The sequence below is a fragment of the Nicotiana tomentosiformis genome, chromosome 8 (assembly GCF_000390325.3).
Source record: "Nicotiana tomentosiformis chromosome 8, ASM39032v3, whole genome shotgun sequence".
NCBI lineage: Eukaryota > Viridiplantae > Streptophyta > Magnoliopsida > Solanales > Solanaceae > Nicotiana > Nicotiana tomentosiformis.
In genome coordinates, this window is record NC_090819.1 from 12574261 (window position 1) to 12593088 (window position 18828).

At 34.8% G+C, this 18828-nt stretch overlaps 2 protein-coding genes, 2 non-coding genes and 1 pseudogene across 4 annotated transcripts; 1 reads left to right on the forward strand and 4 right to left on the reverse strand.

Moving 5' to 3' along the window:
* The first annotated feature begins 1662 nt into the window (after nt 1-1662).
* On the forward strand, nt 1663-1751 carry TRNAY-GUA (transfer RNA tyrosine (anticodon GUA)). Its single transcript is given in 2 exon segments — nt 1663-1699; nt 1716-1751. It is a non-coding gene; the product is annotated as a tRNA-Tyr (tRNA).
* Nucleotides 1752-2624: 873 nt separating this feature from the next.
* Nucleotides 2625-2696, reverse strand: TRNAD-GUC (transfer RNA aspartic acid (anticodon GUC)). Its single transcript has one exon. It is a non-coding gene; the product is annotated as a tRNA-Asp (tRNA).
* A 5011-nt stretch (nt 2697-7707) lies between these two features.
* On the reverse strand, nt 7708-9313 carry LOC104120340 (putative pentatricopeptide repeat-containing protein At1g03510). Its single transcript, XM_009632086.4, has one exon. It carries the CDS (start codon nt 9167-9169, stop codon nt 7883-7885), a length of 1287 nt encoding a protein of 428 aa, XP_009630381.1. The 5' UTR covers nt 9170-9313; the 3' UTR covers nt 7708-7882.
* Nucleotides 9314-10249: 936 nt separating this feature from the next.
* Nucleotides 10250-12177, reverse strand: LOC104120341 (phenolic glucoside malonyltransferase 1-like; annotated as a pseudogene).
* Nucleotides 12178-16849: 4672 nt separating this feature from the next.
* LOC104120342 (F-box protein At3g07870-like) lies at nt 16850-18323 on the reverse strand. Its single transcript, XM_009632087.4, has one exon. The coding sequence runs from the start codon at nt 18277-18279 to the stop codon at nt 17086-17088; it is 1194 nt and encodes a 397-aa protein (XP_009630382.1). The 5' UTR covers nt 18280-18323; the 3' UTR covers nt 16850-17085.
* Nucleotides 18324-18828: the final 505 nt, after the last annotated feature.

Consider the following 18828-nt stretch of genomic DNA (forward strand, 5'->3'; position numbering starts at 1 on the left):
CATTTAGAGCCCGTTTAGATTGACTTAAAAAATGTGACTTTTCAGCATAAATAGTTTTTAAGCCAAAAAGCAATAAGTTGGTGTTGCCTAACTTTTTGCATTTGACTTGTTTTAAGCAGTTTTTAACTTATTTTAAACACTTTTTAACTTTGCCAAACAATGAAAAAAAACTAAAATGAGTTTAAATGTCTATCCAAACACCCTCGTAATCTGCTATGTATATATCATTATATCTAAAACCTTTTGGGTGTATGCATCCGCAAATGATTATCTAAGACAACATAAACTTTATCCTAAATCCACTTTCGGAAAGGTGAATTAAAGTATTATTTGCTTAGTTTTTTTATTCTTAGATTTCTATTACTGTATGTTATTTCTTTCACTTTGATTATCTTATCTTGTTGTTGGTATTATTTATTACTACTTCTTTTTTTTTCTTCCTTGAGTCGATGGTCTATCGGAAATAATTTCTCTACCCTCACAAGATAGGGGTAAGGTCTGCATACACACTAACCTCCCCAAACTCTATTTGTGGTATTATACTAGATTTGTTGTCGTTGAATTAATGTATTTGAATTTTTATTGCCCCGGGGATGCAAAGATTTAAAACCTTCTTATTTTATGTAAAAAAAAGGTTTCATGTGATCTTATATATAGTATAGTGGAATAAATAAAAAATATTGTCCAAAAACACTTGTGAAAGTTTGTGTTAATTACTTTCTTTATGGATTTTATATTTTTCATTAGATATTAATACCTCTATTCTTTTTGTGAGATAGTGTCTTGAACTTATTTTTTGGTTAGTATTGAATAGTGAAAGGTACAACATATCACGTTAATAGAAGCAGATGATAGATAATAGAAATGATGAGGAATACATGTAAGAAAAAGTTGCAGTACTGGATTACGACTTGATTTTATTATTATTAATTACTTTTTTCAGTACAAAAAGAGATTAAGACAATGACCCACCTAAATAGGCAAAAATGAAATTTCCTTTACATGGATATACTCTTTAGTCTATACAAAAAATTTAAGTTTTCATTCATATTCGCTCCACAAATAAATCTAAATAAAAAAAAAAAAGGAAAAGTCCAAAATATATACAATTTCGATCACAATGAAATAAAAAAAATCCCGTACAATTTGAAATTGCTCAATTTTGATCATCGTTGCACTCTGGTCCTTTAATACTTTTAATTTATCGTTGGCAAATTGTCTCGTATTTGTCCTTACCATTAACAGAGCTTCAACGTAAAATGAGTGGACTCCATGTATCCAAGTGCTTCGAGGAAAGAAAGATTCAAATTTACTCATCAACTTTTGATTATTGTTTATACTTACTCTCAAGTTGTAGCTCCAGTAGAGGCCAAGGAAAAAATTAGTTTTTTTTCCCTAACAGCGAAACAATATTTTTTCAAATTTTTAACGGAAAATAAAGGTGCTCAATTTTAGATAGTTCATAGCAAATTTGAAGAAAAATAGAAAGCAAACTTTAAAAGATACTAGTAGTAACATGCATTTGAAGTTGTTGTTTCGTTTTTTTTTTTTTAAAGTTTTTTTTTGGGGGGGGGGGGGGGGGGGTCATTATCTGGCGTAGGTATCAAATTCAAAAGATGTATTTAATTCTTATATTTAATTGGAACATGTTTTGCTCAATAACCCACCTTATCTCAGTTGGTAGGGCGGAGGACTGTAGTTTGGTTAAACAGTTAATCCTTAGGTCGCTGGTTCGAATCCGGCAGGTCGGAAATTGTTTCCCAATAATTTTAATATTCCTTTATTAAAAACATTGTTTCTTTTCAAAATCAGATTGTAGAATTTTTTGTTTAACAAAGCAATATACCAAATACCACTAGAGAAGAGTAGGAAAAGGGATCCTTAAAACTGGCATTTTAATTTCATTGCTAATATCTACTCCTATCCTCAACAGTGCTTTTTAATGCTATTTTAACTGAAAGCCTTCTAACAAAAATATTCGTATATTTTCACTCATCCACGAGTTTTTTTCCAAATAAAAAATTATCTTATCAAGTTATTGGATCATAATCCCATCTAGGACTAATGTCAAAGAAATTATATTCTGAATGCAAGCAGTGTCGAACTTGGCTATATGTTGTAAATCAAATAGTAGTGCAGAAATGTCAGAGAACATAATGTTGTATTGGACATATGTCAATGCTGGAGTTGAGACCGTCGTTGTTCATCCCTCTGTTTCAAAAAGATTGATACTATTTTTTTATTAGTCTGTTCAAAAAAGATTGGTACATTTTAATATTTCCTTAATAAGCATTATTAATCACACATATGTTATGACAGGTTTGAAACCACAAGTTTCAAAATTTTTACAGTCACACAAATGTTATGGCTTATTTAAGACAACATATCTTAAAAGTCTTCCATTCTTTATTAAACTTTGTGTCAAGTTAAACTAAGATAATTTTTACTACTCTGTACAAGTTAATACTTATTTTCATAAGTCACATTCACTGATATTTGCTTATTTTGTTTCTATTATATTGACTGTAGTTCTCAACGAAAAAAGCAGTGTTTTGTAAAAAGCTAAAGAAGTGATATGTCAGAAGACCTCCGTAGATAAAGACTGGTTAACAAAAACAAAAATACGCCGTTGCCGGGGATCGAACCCGGGTCACCCGCGTGACAGGCGGGAATACTCACCACTATACTACAACGACTTGTTTGTTTATTGAGTCCCCATATATAATTTGCACACCCTAAATTTTGTTAGTACTTCCCTTTCTATCTCAATTTGCTGGTAAAGATGACCAGCAGAAGCCTCAACAGAGGAAGAATTCCGCACGAGATAACAAGGGACGTTAAGGAGGACGTGGTTGTATGACAAATTTTCTCTTTTTGTTTGTTTAGAGAAAAAAACATATTTTTCTATAGTTGGTAATAATTTATTTTAATTTTTAATTTGCATTTAATGCAAATATTTATGGTCTGATTTAGATTACAAGTTTCAGACTATACTCAGATAAAGCTCATTACATGGCATTCTCCTTGTTGGTTAAACATGATCTTTGCCCAAAACGAAGTGAGATATTGTTATTCCCGTCAATATTGCTGTATTTGTAAATAATAATTCTGCAAAATATAAGTTAACGTAATGAAACAGTAATAAATTCGAGCCCACTGAATTCACAGTGTTTCCTTAAGGAATTTAATCCCCTCTTAGTACCCAAGGTAATGGATTATTTCCTCCCAGGATAGAACGAATAACACACTGGTGTAGCGGTACTTCAAACCCCAGTGTTTCAGCGAACACAAAGTTCGGTAGCAAATCACACTTACAGTTACTTTGTTTGAAGTTAAAAAAACAATGCAGAACGAAGGAGTATAAACTCAGAAAATCGTATGGAAATGCTGAGAGGAAGGAGTGCAAATGTATAGCCAATTTGTTGAGCGAATTATGTGTTGTGTGTTGAGTGTCTTTCTTCAACATCTGCTGCACATATATATAGCAGCAAAATGTTGAAGAAGACCAAACGTCCACCCTCCATGGTGGAGCAAGCATTACATGTTTGTGGAGCAAGCACATTCATGGTGGGAAGACCATTATCCGGCTGCCAAATGATCAATACACGGATTGGAAAATATCCGTTACAAATACGGATAATCCTACGTTAATATTTACTATTAACAAATAACCAAATCCGAAGCCGAAGCCGTAGCCGAAGCCGTAGCCGAAGCCGTAGCCGACGACGGCGCGAGGCTTGCTTTCTTCTTAACTCTTTAAGAGCTACAAGAAGAGCAATTATATATATACCCACCAAAAATGTCTTCCTCTTCCAATATGGGACAATGTCTCATTGTTAAGAGGGGGAAACTTAAAATTTTACTCAAAATTTCATTTTCCCTCCATTTCCCATTCACCCTCATTTTAAGAATATTCATCTTAAAATAATTAAGAATATAAAATTAGCCAACCTAGAAATCTTCCTTCCTGCCCAGAGGAATGCCACTTTCTTATTTTCTTGGTGCTACTTTTTTGTTTTTGTTTTTCCTTTCTTCCTAATGAAAAGAAACAATATTAGAGTAAATATTGTGTTACCAAAGGACCAGACTACGTATCACCTTTGGCGATTTAGAATATTTCTGGCTATATGGGTGAAGACATAATTAATTTTGTACAGAGGCAGCTCCACAACACTTAGAGACCTAAAGCCAAAGTTTAATTGAAGGCCCTTCAATAATAATTTTAATAGAGATTTTTATGTAGAAATTATTTTTTAACTTTTTGAGATGCAAAATTATTAATTAATTTTTTATAATAGATTTCTTCTAATAGATTAGTGACTTGTTCATCGAAAAACACTCCCCTATAGTTTCTAATTTTGGTTATTCTATTGATTGCGAAAATTTATCAAGATCTCCTTTTTGAGATTGTATATTTCAATTCTTTTTTCTAGTTGTCATATTTAAATTCTAATAAATATTTAAAAAATATACCAATGAAGTAAAAGTAACAAATATAAAATAAAAAAATACTAAAAAGTTAGAATAAAAGAATCCGATTCAAGAAGTTTGAAGACTTAATTCCAAATTTCGTAATGATACTTCAAATATTTCCTGCAAGCTTTAAACGTGAGAAAGAACAGAAAACGAGACACAATGTATTATAAGAAAGGTAAATTTTAACTATGTTTTTATAGAAGCAATCGGAAGATTTGGACAACGAATAGTTGATCTTAGAAAAAATAAGAAAGAATATAAGACAAAGTATGTAAATTGATAGAAAAGGTAAAATGAAAGATTGTAGCTATTGCATAAACCAAAAAAGAGAGCCTAAAGTTTTAACATGTTTCCTAATTAAAAAAAAAAGTAAAAAGTGGAATAATAATTTTCCTTATCAAATCCATTTCCCATTTGTATGTAAGTGATTTATAGAGCTATTCGTATTTCCCTATTTTTTAAGTCAAACGGTCACTCATTCATATAGCTAAAATGTTGGCTTTTCTTTTGTATGAAAATTTTAATTTTCTTCTGAATAATACTCTATATTTTTCAAATAAATAAATAAAATATAAGCCCATTATTTTAGAAAATACCCCCCTCCTCAAATTTGGGGGTCTAAAGCAACAACTTTACTTTAGTTGCTTTATGGTTAAGCCGGCACTGCTTTTGTATCTAAAACCCTTTTGGATGTATACATGAGCGCATGATCTTCTTCTACATAAACTTTATCCTAAATGCAATTTCAGAAAATTAATTTTTTTTAATTTCTAATGCTCGGGGGAGGGATATAAAGGATTTTGAACCTTTCTTTTTAATGGAAAAAAAAAGATTAATTCACTTCATTTTAGATTAAAATTTAATTTTCATATGATCTTATAGTATCTGTATGACCCAAAATTTAGATCTAGGTTTATACAATCAAATTTATAATGAAATAAGGTTAATCTTAGCCAATATTAATGACCAAAGGATAGATCAAACGTATTTATTGAAGATACCCCACATATACTGTTGAATAGCGATAAATGATAGCAATAATGGTGTAATGAATGATTCAAGAATATGGAAGATAACAATAAATAACAATAAATGACATTTAAATAAATAAATGCATAGAAGTCACCCACAAAAGGTGAGATTCTCCAATAATTCTTCTGATAATGACGGATAATGATAAGCCTCTTGGTATTCGGATCCTTCTTGGATCTGGGAAGAAAAGATAGATAAAGATGTAAAAAGGTAAACTTTGTATGTATATGATACAAAGAGAGAATCTTCAAAGAATGCCAATGTATTGCCCTTTACTATGAATGTCCAATCCCTTCTATAACTACACATCTTTCTATCTATAAGGGTACATGGGCCACAAAACCCTAGATAGTACAACTAGGAAGAATATTCACTGAAATATTCTCTAGGGAATAGTAACCCTAGAACTAACCGTTACTGCTTTCAGAAAAGGGGTGCTCGTCCTCGTCCTCGTCCTCGCCTTCTATCGCATCACTTCGACCTCGTCGAAGACGTGTTGTCTTCTCGTGACGTCGACCCTTTGAGGTCAGGTCATTGTATCCTTTTGACGACGCGTGGCAATCTTCGAAGGCTTCCTTATGTTGACTTGATCAACATGCAACGTGATATTTTTCACCCATACAGTATCGTGTGTAAATTATTCTTTGTCCGAGAAAACTTTTAGAAGATTATATTACTTTCTTTATGGATTTTAAATGTAATATCCCTTGTACGTTAATAAACAGGCCAGATGATATAGAATAGGAATGATGAGGCAAAAAAAAACAAAACTTTAATCTAGAAAAGTGTGAGTTTCCATTCATATTCACTTTCACTCCAAAAATAAATAGGAAAACAATGCAACATTTAAAAATTGAAAGTAGTACATGCGTATCAATTTCTTTTGGTTCTCTTTATCTTGCCTAATAATAAATTATTGGGAAAAAGAATCATGTATCTCTTTTGTGTAGGAAATATGGCCTCCTTTGTGTGTGAATTCAGTGGAACACATAACTAAAGGCCGACCTTAGCTCAGTTGGTAGTCCTTAGGTCACTGGTTCGAATCCGGTAGGTCGGAAATTTTCTTTTAATGTTTGATTTTTTCTTTAATTTTTCTTTTCACAGTATTCATTGTAAAAAATTTGGTTTAACATAGCAATGTACCAAATGCTGCCGTTACTGAAAATATAAATTTACCACTTATGGTAGAATAATTTTAAGTACGTAACTTTTAAGTTAATGATATGTGTATTGCTGGAAGTGATCGGACGCCAAATACGTTTGTAAATGATAAATTTTGGTGTGTAAAAATTCATCCTTGAAAATGGAGTGTGTTAAAGGCACCAAGGAGCAATGGTGTATGCAATAACTTTTGTAAGCCGTGTCAATAGTTGAAGAAGTTAACAAATAAATTTATCATTATATATCAAATATTTTTATTTTTTTTATACATATTTACGAAAAATTTTAACGAAGCGGTGTCATGTGACACCGATTGAGATAAGGTGCCTATGTTCATTTTGTAATATCCCCATCTGGTGCAAACCATAAGGTGCACCATATTTCTGAAAACTGTTCAAATTGCAGCTGCATTTGCTTTACTTGATTCAGCCAACTTTCCTATAATTCAAGTGCAACATACTAAAATAATAAATATCTTTCTGTGGAGGATATGAGAAGAGGAATAAGGTACTTAGAAAGGCACTGATAAATGAAGGGTGACAAAAAACACATACACAAACAGTAAAATTTCTATCTTATGCAAATTTGCATTTTCTTTGGTAAGAAATCATCCTACTTATATCATGATAACCGTTCCAAAAGAAGATGTTTTGTTATACCTCACAATAGAATTAAATTTCGCATTTTTACTTCGTGTAAAAGAACGCATTACATAATGCTTCAATTTACACAAACTTGACTGGATATTATATCACATGGAGCAATCATCAGTGGTGCTCTCATTTGGATATTATAAATCAAGCAGAATGTCATCAGACTTAGACCAGCTTTCCACCAAAGGCAAAGCACAGAACAAAGAGCAGCTTCTTTGATGAATTTTCCAAATTCATATTTCAAACTGTTGTACAAATTACATCAAAAATTTTAGTACACTCACCAGTTGCCTCTTGGCTGCAACATTCACTTTTTCTTCTACCTCCAAAAACTAGAGGCAGATTCAAGATTTAAATTATATGGATTCACTTAGTATAAAACCTATTGTATTTTTAAAATTATGGGTTCATATCTACTATTTGTTTTCAATTTTGATGAACTTTTACACAAATTTATGCTCTATGTCGAAAGTACCGGGTTCATATGAACCCGGTGCCAAAACGTTGCATCCGCCTCTGTCGAAACCCTCATCCCCACCACCCAAAAAAAAACTGAAAAGTCAATCTTGATGAACTACCCAACTACTACCAGGAGCTGCTTTCATGCCCCTCTTGATCATCTCTCTTCTGAGTCCTTCCGCTTCCTCAAATCGCCCACTGGTAGCATAAATTCTTGCCAATATCACAAAATTAGCAGGATTCTCAGGCTCTACTTCAAACAAAGCCCTTCCAGCTATTTCTGCCAGCTCGACTTCTCCATAAGTTCGACAAGAAGCAAGAAGTGCTCCCCAAGCTTTAGCAGTCACCTTCACTGGCATTCGCCTAATAACGTCATACGCCTGATGCAATCTTCCCGCCCTACTCAATACATCTACCAAACAAGCATAGTGATCACTGCTTGCTTCAGCACCATATCGATCTCTCATACGAGCAAAGTACATTTGTGCTTCATCAGCTAATCCAGCATGACTACAAGCTTTCAATACTCCAAGGAAAGTGATCCCATCGGGCCTTACATTGGCCATTTCCATTTCCTTAAAAACTTCAAGTGCTATTCTTGCTTGCCCCTGAAGCGCGTAAGCTGAGATCAAACTGCTCCAAGCAACCACATCCCTGTTCCTCATACTGACAAACACATGATGGGCTTTGTCAAGACACCCGCAACGCCCATAAGCCTCTATCAATCCGCTCTTCAATTGGGGGTCCGGATCAATGTCATTCCTTATTGAATACCCATGAATCTGTTTGATCAAGTTCACATCCGCTATGCCAATACATGCACGTAACAGTGCAAGAACCGTAATCAAATTCGGCCTCAAACCCATTCTTTCCATTTTTCTATAACACAAAATGGCCTTAGAAAACCCGTCATCTGTTTCCGCCAACGCTGCAATAATCACGTTAAACGTGGAAGAATTAGGCGCCACGTCCATTACTCGAAACAGTTCTAACGCACTGTCAACATCATTAGAATGTGCGTAAAGCGAAATCATCGAGTTCCAAACGACTACATTTCTCTCAGGATATTCATCGAACAGTTGGCGTGCGGACGCAAGTGAGATACACTTACCATACATGTCAACTAAAGCGCAAGCAACAAAAGGGTTGGAGGTAAAAGATGCTTTGTATGTGTGAGCGTGAATGGTGGTGCCGAGCTGAGAGAAGTTAAGGGCGGCGCATGACTTAAGAGCAAGAGGAAATACGAAAGGGTCGAGCGAAAGGGAAAGTGAAGAGTGAATTTGGTGGAAAAGAGAAAGAGCTTGTTCATGTCGGCCTTGATTAACGTGGGATGTTAAGAGCTTTGTGTGAGAGAGCAAACGTAGGAAGTTTGAAGAATAAGTGCTCATTGTTTTGTAGCTTTTGCCGCCCAACTTTGATTATACCGTTGGATAGTTCTTTTTTTAAAAGGTTGAGCTTATTTTAACTATCCGCCCAAACAAAAACAAAAAAATATTCAAATCATCTCATTATATCGAGCGGCGGAAATAATTTTTTTGCAAATGATGCGCAACAGAATTTTGTAAGTGGTTTTGTAAGTGGCAGAGTGATTTTGATGCCATGATCTATTGAGATTCAATTATTTATCGCTCTGATAGTTGGAGTAAGTGAATTCGGTGGCGGGTCTACATGGAGTGTTATGGGTGCTTAAGCACTCATTGCCTTTAATTAAACTAAGTAGATTTACATAGGCAACTATCAAAAAATTTAGATAAGCATCATGGGCGGATGCGGTATACAGTTACTGGGTTCAACTGAATCCAGTACTTTCGACACGAAACATAAATTTATATGTAAAAAATATTAAAATTACAATAAATAGTAAGGATGGACTCATACTTTTAAAATATAATGAGTTCAATGCTAAAACTTTAAATGTTGAACCCATATAATTAAAATTTTAGATCCGCCTATAACAAGCATTGAGTGAGCACCCATAGCTAAACTCTTATTCCTTCTTTTGGAATTTTTTCGACGAGCACTTATAACTTTAAAATATTGGATCCGCCGAGTGAAATCAATAGGTAAAAACCTCTTGATGTTTGAGACAGTTGGAGGAGGATATGGGAGGCCAAGATGAAAAGATAAATATAGAGGAGAGGCCAACTAATGTTTGGCCATGGCATTGCTTGTTTTCAAAAGTAAGACATACAGGAATATAAAAGAAGAGTACAATCATAATTGCAACATATTTAAGTACAATCGAATTACAAATAAGTACAAAATTCTATCAAGGAGCTTTAGAGATATAATGGAGGTTAATGAATCGTTTTAGTGATAAAGTAATAGATTTTAGAGGTAATACTTGTCGAGCACTAGTAGTAGTTTCAAAAACTATGGGAGCTAAATGGTAAATCAAGCTTGGTAAATTCCTATTTTGGCATCAAATGGAAAGGTTCAATTAATAAAAGATACGGGGCAAGAACAGATTCAACATTCAGTAATTTTTTCTTGTAATCGGTAATGAGAATCATAGGGTTATGATCATGATTATATGTTACAATTTATCACTTGGATAACATCAATTTACATACAACACTACACTATTTCGATAAAGATAAGGATTCTGATCTTCACTAGTACTAGCAAAGCATCTCATTATTGTAGCTACAATTTGAAGTGTTTCATCTCTGACCAATCCCCCAGAACACTTAAAACGGCAACTCTATTTTGTGGTAAAAATATAATGTTAACCAGGCTTCCTACAGAAAGCTAAGCCCGTGAGAGAACATAGCAGCAAAAGCATTCATTCGAGTTTTGGGCAAAGACAAGCCAACCTCTAAATCTCCTTTTGAGTCTTTGGACTTGCTGAGGGACATCGATACGCCATCACCATTGTCAATAGAAACGAACTCTAACTTTTCTGGTTTTCCCCAACCAAAATCAACAGCATAAAAGTTAAGTTTTGTTGATCCAGCAATAGTAAGCGACCGTTTAATGTCTACGGAGCAAAATTCCTTGAACCACTCCCCAGTGAGAATATAATTTTCATCCTTCATCCTTTTCTGAATGGTTTCTCCAATTAATTCCACAGCAATTGTAAAACCTTCTTTTCCTGCTAAGTCAACATGACTTGCTCTTGCAACGAGCGTCACTAAGCAATTCCCGAAATAAGATTGAGGAAGTGGTGGATTGAGACGCGATCTGCAATCTGCTACACATCCGAAGAACTCTGTTACATTTTCTTCTATCTCTTCTCTGATCGTGTCCTCTGATTTTATCAAGCAAGTCCATACATAAGCACATGTTACTGTGAAAGATGTTACATGAGTTAGGTTTGGTCGTCTTGACAACATTAAATTCTTGAGCTTCGTGATGTCATCATGTGTTATAATAAATGTACCTCGAACTTTATCAGGAGGAGTCACAATGTCACACATCTCCAACTTAAATTTCTGCATCTCATCCCATATAGACATCGCTTGTCCATGAGGGTCTTTGATTACGGACCTATCATAAAACGGAATAAACTCATTAGCTAAGAATTGTTCATCTCCACTAAATTTATTGAGCGACGCCCATGCCCTTATGAACCCTAATATAGTAGCTCCATCACCAGCAACGTGATGGTTAGTGAAACCAACGGATATACCATTATTCGGAAAAAGTGTCACTTGAATAACTAAGACCGGGGCTAATTGGACTCCTGGTGCATCCTTAGGTTCTGCCAACTGAGGAACAAAGTGATACAAATCCTTAGAATTTCGGGGATTGTTACCAATGAGATGATTGAAATCCATATCCATCTTAGAAAAAGTAATACAGAATCCCCTGTTACATAAAGCAACTCAGGATAACCGCTCGAATTTAGTGGACAAGCAACGTTGCCAGCTAAGGGTATATAGTGTTTGAGAGCGAGGGAGAGTGAATCTTTAAGAGTAGGAATAATAGTTTGGACGAAATCGGATCTGGAGATGGGGAGCTTGTAGAATAAAATCCGCCGCATACGGTGGAAAGCTAACCACATATGATCAAAATATGTGAGAGGGAGTGTGAGCTCAGCTGCACTGCCGGGAGGTGGCGCAACTTGACATTGCTCAATCACAGACGCCATTGTTGTAACTTTTGGTTAAGATACACAGAAAGTAGGTTTGGCTTATCAATATATAGAAATATTGCATGTGACAAAAATTATTGCTTCTGATATCGTACATGAATTATTAGGCCAATACTGCATATTGAAAGCTAATAGGTGGTTGTAGAAAAATCCAATTGCACATCAATGATTTTTCATCTTTACAATAAATTTCACGCTGAATTAGACCATAATAAGAATAGACCATATCTTTTCTTTAACTATTCAGTATTCGAAATTTATCAGCTCAAGTAATCTGAATTCGCGTTGAATTAGACTATAGTAAGAATAAAAACTCCCTACAAAAAAATTTTAATATTCTCAGGGTTCAAATCCGAAACCTCTCATTAAGTGTATATGAATCCCGATCATTCCAGCAAACTCTTTTGTGGTGCCAAACTTTTTTACCTACTAATTCGGTGTGGACAGAAAATTCAGCGTGTGGGGAGTTGAGAATACATACAACTTCATCATTGATTAAATTTAGTTGTTTGGTCAATCATATAGGAAATCAATATTATGGGAAATTTATCATTGCCTTGAAATGGCGATATATATCACCTTGGTTAGTGAATGGATGAATTCAAACGAAAATAATCAGTTGATAGATCTCTTCAGAAAATTTGGCACACAACCGTATGTGAATATATAAACGTCAAAAGCAAGACAATAAATTGCACAAGACTGTGAAATCCATTTCCAGAAAAAAAATTGTTCTTCCTGATTGCACTTTCTCTCATTATTTGATTAGAAAATAGTAGGGTATATAAATGCTAAATAAATAGGAATGTTGTTAAAACCTTGGACGATATTATATTTAAATAATAATAAAGGCTGTCAGTGCTTGAAAATGACATTATTAATGATTAAGTGTTGCATCCCTTCAACATAAGAAAAACGTTATTGTAATGGTAAAAGGGGTTCAAAATCACGAGTTCAAATCCTAGATATTATATTTTAGTATTTCATTGCTCTGGGAAGTTTCTGCTGCATGCTTCAGCCTTAATAGACAGGTATAGATGAGAGGAAATTTTAAGTGATAGTATAAAGATGAATTTTCATAATTCTCTATAGTTTAGAGTATAGTAACTATAGTTTGCCTAATTACTATTCGTAACTACTATTTAATTATCACCAACTTGTATCATTTGTATTCAAATGCGCAATAGAATACATCCTGCGTCAAACGCGCAATCGAATACATCTTGTGTCAACTGTATTCGTTCGCACAACGAATACAACATGTATTGATTGAATTCGTTGAACGAATATAACCAAGGCAAAATACAAAAATACTGAAAAATAAAATATTTTTTATTGAGAGTCGAACGCAAGACCTCCGCTAACTAAGCAAGTGCTCTAACCAACTAAGCTACGATAGCTTCTTGCTCTCTTGTTTCAGTTCAAAACAATTAATCTCTTGTTTCATGGATTTGCTATAAAATTCAAATATAGCTACGAATGATAAATTTGCTTAAGGTATAGTTACGAATGATAAATACAATGTATATGTTTGATGTGTCGCGTAAATTGAGGCTTCCGAGTTTCTCTCAAATTCTGAAGATTATTTGAAGTGAAGATGTTAGATGAATAACAGCTCGCTGCTATAATTCATCTAATATATGTCAGCTTAATTCTTTTCATTCTCAGACTGTTGATACTAATTCCCTTTACCTTTCATACAACACCAGGTGATTTATTAACTCTTTGCATGAAAAGAACAACTAAATCAAACTCCATTTCCTCCACAACGAGCAGAAACGACAGAGAGGATTCATCCAACTCCAATTAAGGACCCGTTTAGCTGGTGTGGTGTTTCAAGAGAGCAAAATGTATCAAGAAGATATGGAGCAAAATAGAAAATACTTTGAAGACAAGGTCACAGTAGAGCATACTTAAGATACTAAGGACTTTTGGCCCTTTGGTCCAAACTTGAAAAATGTATATGAGGAAAAGAAGATAGATGTTATTAACTTTTTGCAGCACTGATTTTGTACAGGGCTATCTTCTGGATTGAGCTAAATTATACGCCAACTTCGGTATCAGGGAGAAGTATGGCTATTCCGCCTATCAAAATATACAACAACAACAATCCGGTAAAATCTCACAAATGGGATATGGGGAAGGACGAAGGTAGTGTCTACTCAGACCTTACCCCTACCTCGGAGGAGTAGAGAGGTTGTTTCCGATAAACTCTCGGGCTCAAGAAGATGAAAATAGACAATAGATCACTAACCCACCTATCAAATATACTTTAGGTGTCACACCCCTTTAATACACCCCAAAAAGACGTGTTATGGATTATTGTAGGTTAAAGAGTTTTTCCAATTAAAGTGACAAACTTGAGTAAGGACTATTTTATTTACAGAGTCGCCACTTGGAATTGAGTTTTTGGGTGTTCCAAGTCACCTTTTATTTGAATCCCTAGTCAAAGGAATGTTTGACTCTATTATTATTGGTCTGCGAAAACAAAGTCCGGGTAAAAAATTCTGTTGACCGGGGAGAAGGTGTAAGGCATTCCCCGAGTCCCGTGGTTCTAGTACTCGCTTTATTGACTACAACTTAGCTTGAATTAATTTTGGATAAACTGTGATTTATTGATTTCCATGTTTTATCTATCCGCTTTCAATTATTAAAATATGAAATTATCTTTGAAACGAATCACGTGTATGGATCCGTTTTGTTCATTGTGCCAAAACCATGTCACACATACGTGTACACAATTAATAACACTTTATTATTATCAAGATTGTTTGGTCAAGGTCGCGCGAACGCTTACCCTGATTTAGTTTGGGAATCATAATCATGTCACGCGAACATGTACATAATCACGATAATAAATTTAAAACGCGCTTAAATCGCTCTAACGATGTTCCAGTAGTTCATCCTATACTAATTTGAGATTATTGTAAGGCCATGGATTATGAAAGTTGTAGCGGATAAAGTGTACAAGGATGAAATAATTTATTAAGGGTCAAATCTCTGCATGCCTCTACGCTCAAACTTCCAACAAATCAGGCATAAGCGTAGATAGGCTCAAAATAAGGCCCCAAGTCTTAAACTACTGCAACATGTTCTAACTCTAATCCATAAGAAAATATGAAATTAACTCATTCATGGATAAAATGCATACATAACCATGAAAGACAAAATCAGAATCCATTCTATTTAACTTACAAAATTAATAACCAACTGACTCACACTTTTATGCCTACACCCTGTTACAAAGATAGCCTTATCTAAACAATATAATGACAGCCATTTTCAGTAACAAACAATTCCCAAAAAGTTATGCATCTCGATTCTGCCTTTGTTGATTCCTATGGAGGCCAACTCTTAAACATGAACTCTTCCCGGTATCAATACATGATTACTACGCTAATAAACAACTACCGAGCCACTGATCTTTCAACCCAACTGATTATGCAAGTTTCATTTCAGCATGTGACAGTACTAAAAAAAGGAATTAAGCTAATACAATAAAGTGGCTCACGTTCAGGAAATCAAACTCAATCAGAAATCTTATTCTAGTTGAGTTTACCGGCAGCGAAAGCTAAGTCAAAACAGATAGGTTCTAATAGCAATAGCAAATGAGGTCTAAACCGACCATAGCTTCGATTAAGAACAGCAAATGAGCCGGAGAATAAAAACAATTACATATCATAGCAAATCTGAACACAGTTTAAAGGAATACATACCTAATTACGAAGGAATTGAATTTAGAAGAAAGGGTAGCCAAATAAAGGCTTAATTCCGCAAATTAGAGTTCAGCTACAGATTTAGCAGTCAACAGCAAATTCCAACAGCAATCAACAATGTTTTTGAGAGATGACCACTCTTAGAATCCTAGAAATTATCAAGAAAACCCAACAGCTCTTTGAAATCCCTTTTTCTTTCACTTTTTCCTCTATTTTTTCAAACCGTAGAACTACAGATCTAAACTTGATATTTTTGGGGTATTTGGAGTATTTTCAGTTGCTCCTTCGTGTGAGATCTGTGTGTGAATTGAGAGTGAAAATTCAGCATGAATCTGTATGAGAGTAGAGATCCGTGTGAATGGGGTCAGAATGAGCTTATATCCTCCAGAAAAAAAAAAATGGGCAGCGGCTAGGGTCTTAAAAATGGGAGAAAGGTCTTCCCCTTCTAGAAAGCAGAGGGCTGCTAGGGTTTTTGTAAAGGAGGAGGGATCCGTCCTTTTTTTTTCTTTGTCTGAAAAGTGTGTGTTTTAATAGCTAAAAATGAGGTATGAGGTTTATGAGTGGGGGACAAGCATGGGGGACAAGGAAAAGTGGAGAGGGGACAAAGTGTGGGGGGACAAGCATGGGGGACAAGTATGGGAAGATGGGAGCGGGAAATATTCAAGCACGGTAAAAAATTAGGTGCTCACATTAGGCAAATTGTCATTCAAGTGCTATCGATGAGACAGAAAGCCTCATCGCCTGCAACTATGGGTCAAAGGGGGTGCCGAACATGGTAAATATTAAAGGGCTAACCACATATAGCTCAAAATATAACAGTGAAAAGCAAAATCAACACATAGAGAACTAGAAGGCATTGCAAATGGGACAAGACTTGGTCTGTATAGGTGTTTACTTCAGGGAAGATATGAAATTAGAAATGCTAATCGGAAAACGACAAGGTCTCTGCAACTAAGTTGACTACAGAAAAAACAAGGTCCGTCAGAGGCGGAGCTAGGACCTTTAGTTTATGGGTTCTGGACCATAATCTTTTTTACTTACTGGGATCTAAATAGACTATTTATACAATATTCAATAAATTTTTCAACACAAATTCAGGGTTTGAGCCAAAGCTATTGAGTTGTGCCGAACCCGTAGCTATAAACCATTGAGTTGTGCCGAACCCGTAGCTATAAAGCTGGCTCTGCCCCTGAGGTCCGTCGCTTGATTGAAATCACAATAATTAAACGAGAAATACATCAAAACAACAACAAGAGTGCACTAACAACTAATATAAGGCAACAAATGGGAAAGCAAAAGTTCATCATTCAATATGTCATAATTATCAGATAGCTCTAAACTAGTTGAACCAAATTTGATAAAACATCTTACACTTCCACTATGCCATGAAACAGAATTAGCAGAGCGACATCCCATGTCGATTGAACTTGGTAAAATACTTTACCTTCTAATCATGTTCTTCTTTCTTGCACCAAGAAGTTCTATAGTCCAGCTAGTCTTCAATCCATAAACTTCCAATTCCTTCCAAGAACTCATCCGAAACTACACTATCCCCTTGAAGCAAAACAAGCGATTCCATGTAATTTTGAACATAAAACGAGCGGGAACTCCCACGAATACCAAGATCCTTCTTGTGTCCACTATTTGGATCATAAGAAACCAGCTCATAGCTCCTAGTTGAAAACAAAACTTCACCATTATTCCTATATCCAACTACTCTCTCCATATCATCCAAATTTATACTATAAAATCTACTCCAAGATTCCAAAACTCCGTACTGCTTCATCGCCCATACTTCACATGAACCACCATCTATCTCCCTCTCATACTTAACAACAGCAAGGGAGCCCTCAAACACCATGATCGATAAATTCGTTGCAATTTGACCAGCTAAAGCATCCGGCAGCATAATATCCCCAAACACCTCATCAGCTATACTAAAAAACATAATTAAACTCCGAACACCACCATTCTCGCCCACATCATATGCAATCCAATGGACAGCTCCATTCACAAATGCCTGAGACCACATAAACTCCACCATACAATGCTTAATCTCAGCTCCTATCACTCTCCTCCAAACCCCAGTATTGAGTGAATAAATTTCAACCTCAGGAGGAACATTATACCTAGAAAATACATCATCATTCTTATGATACACAAGTCTGACCAACTTGTAATCATCATCATCATTATTAGACAAATGATCAGCACCAAATCCAAGTACAAACATGTCGGGTGACTTAGACCTAATTAAAGGCAAGGGTAAAGTTGTAAACTTTTGAATAGAAGGGTTCCATAGAATTACAACTACATTCCCTACGTCAGCAAAAAAATCATCACACAAACACATGATTCCATTGCAGCTGCCAACTATTCTGAAATACCCAAGTTGGCAATTGAATGGCAAATTCAGTTGTGATGAGAAATCCAAGCAAAAGGGTCGATTTTTACAGTCTTGAAATAGTGAATAATATTCTTTATTGTGAGTATTATCGTAACGCCTAAGAAGAAGGGTGGAGGTTTTTGGGGTTTGGTTGAGGTGTGTGGAGATGAAAGCAGGGCTGCTGATAAGGGAATTCCATGATTTGGAGACAGCTCTGAAACGGAGCAGGGATTTTACAGGAAGTTTTAGCAGGATTTCGATCAAAAGATCAGGAGGAAAGTAGGAGTTAGAATCAGTCATTGATCAGTTTGAAAGAGGGAGAAACAAGAACCCTAGTTGTTGAAAGAGAATTTTGGTAAAAGTGGGATATTTTATAATACAACCTATTTGATTGGACACGAAATTTAAGAAAATAAAGTAAACTTTTAAATTTATGGTGTAAAATAAGAAACATATATTTTATGTGGCTATAAATCATTGCATAAAGTTAAATTATTTCCAAATAAGTAAATAGGTCATTCTTTTTGACACACACTAAAAAAGAAATAGGTTCACATAAATTAAAACGGAGGGAGTATAAAAAAGGTTAAATTACACTAAACACCTTGGGAGGCGTTTGGATAGCGTGAGACAAGAATTCTAATTTCGGTATAAAATATGAGATTCTATTTATTCATTGTTTACGTATTACTCTATTCGTCCTAATTTATGTGGCATCGTTTGACCAATCATGAAGCATAAGAAAGAAAGAATTTTTTTTGAAATTTATGGTCTAAAACAAGTTAAATAGTTTTTAAATATTAAAAGATGTCATACTTTTCGGGACAGGTGAAAAAGGAAGAAGTAACA

What these genes read in the sequence shown, in the direction of transcription:
- LOC104120340 (XM_009632086.4), bottom strand. Translation starts at nt 9,169, where the DNA reads ATGAGCACTTATTCTTCAAACTTCCTACGTTTGCTCTCTCACACAAAG.
- LOC104120342 (XM_009632087.4), bottom strand. Translation starts at nt 18,279, where the DNA reads ATGACTGATTCTAACTCCTACTTTCCTCCTGATCTTTTGATCGAAATC.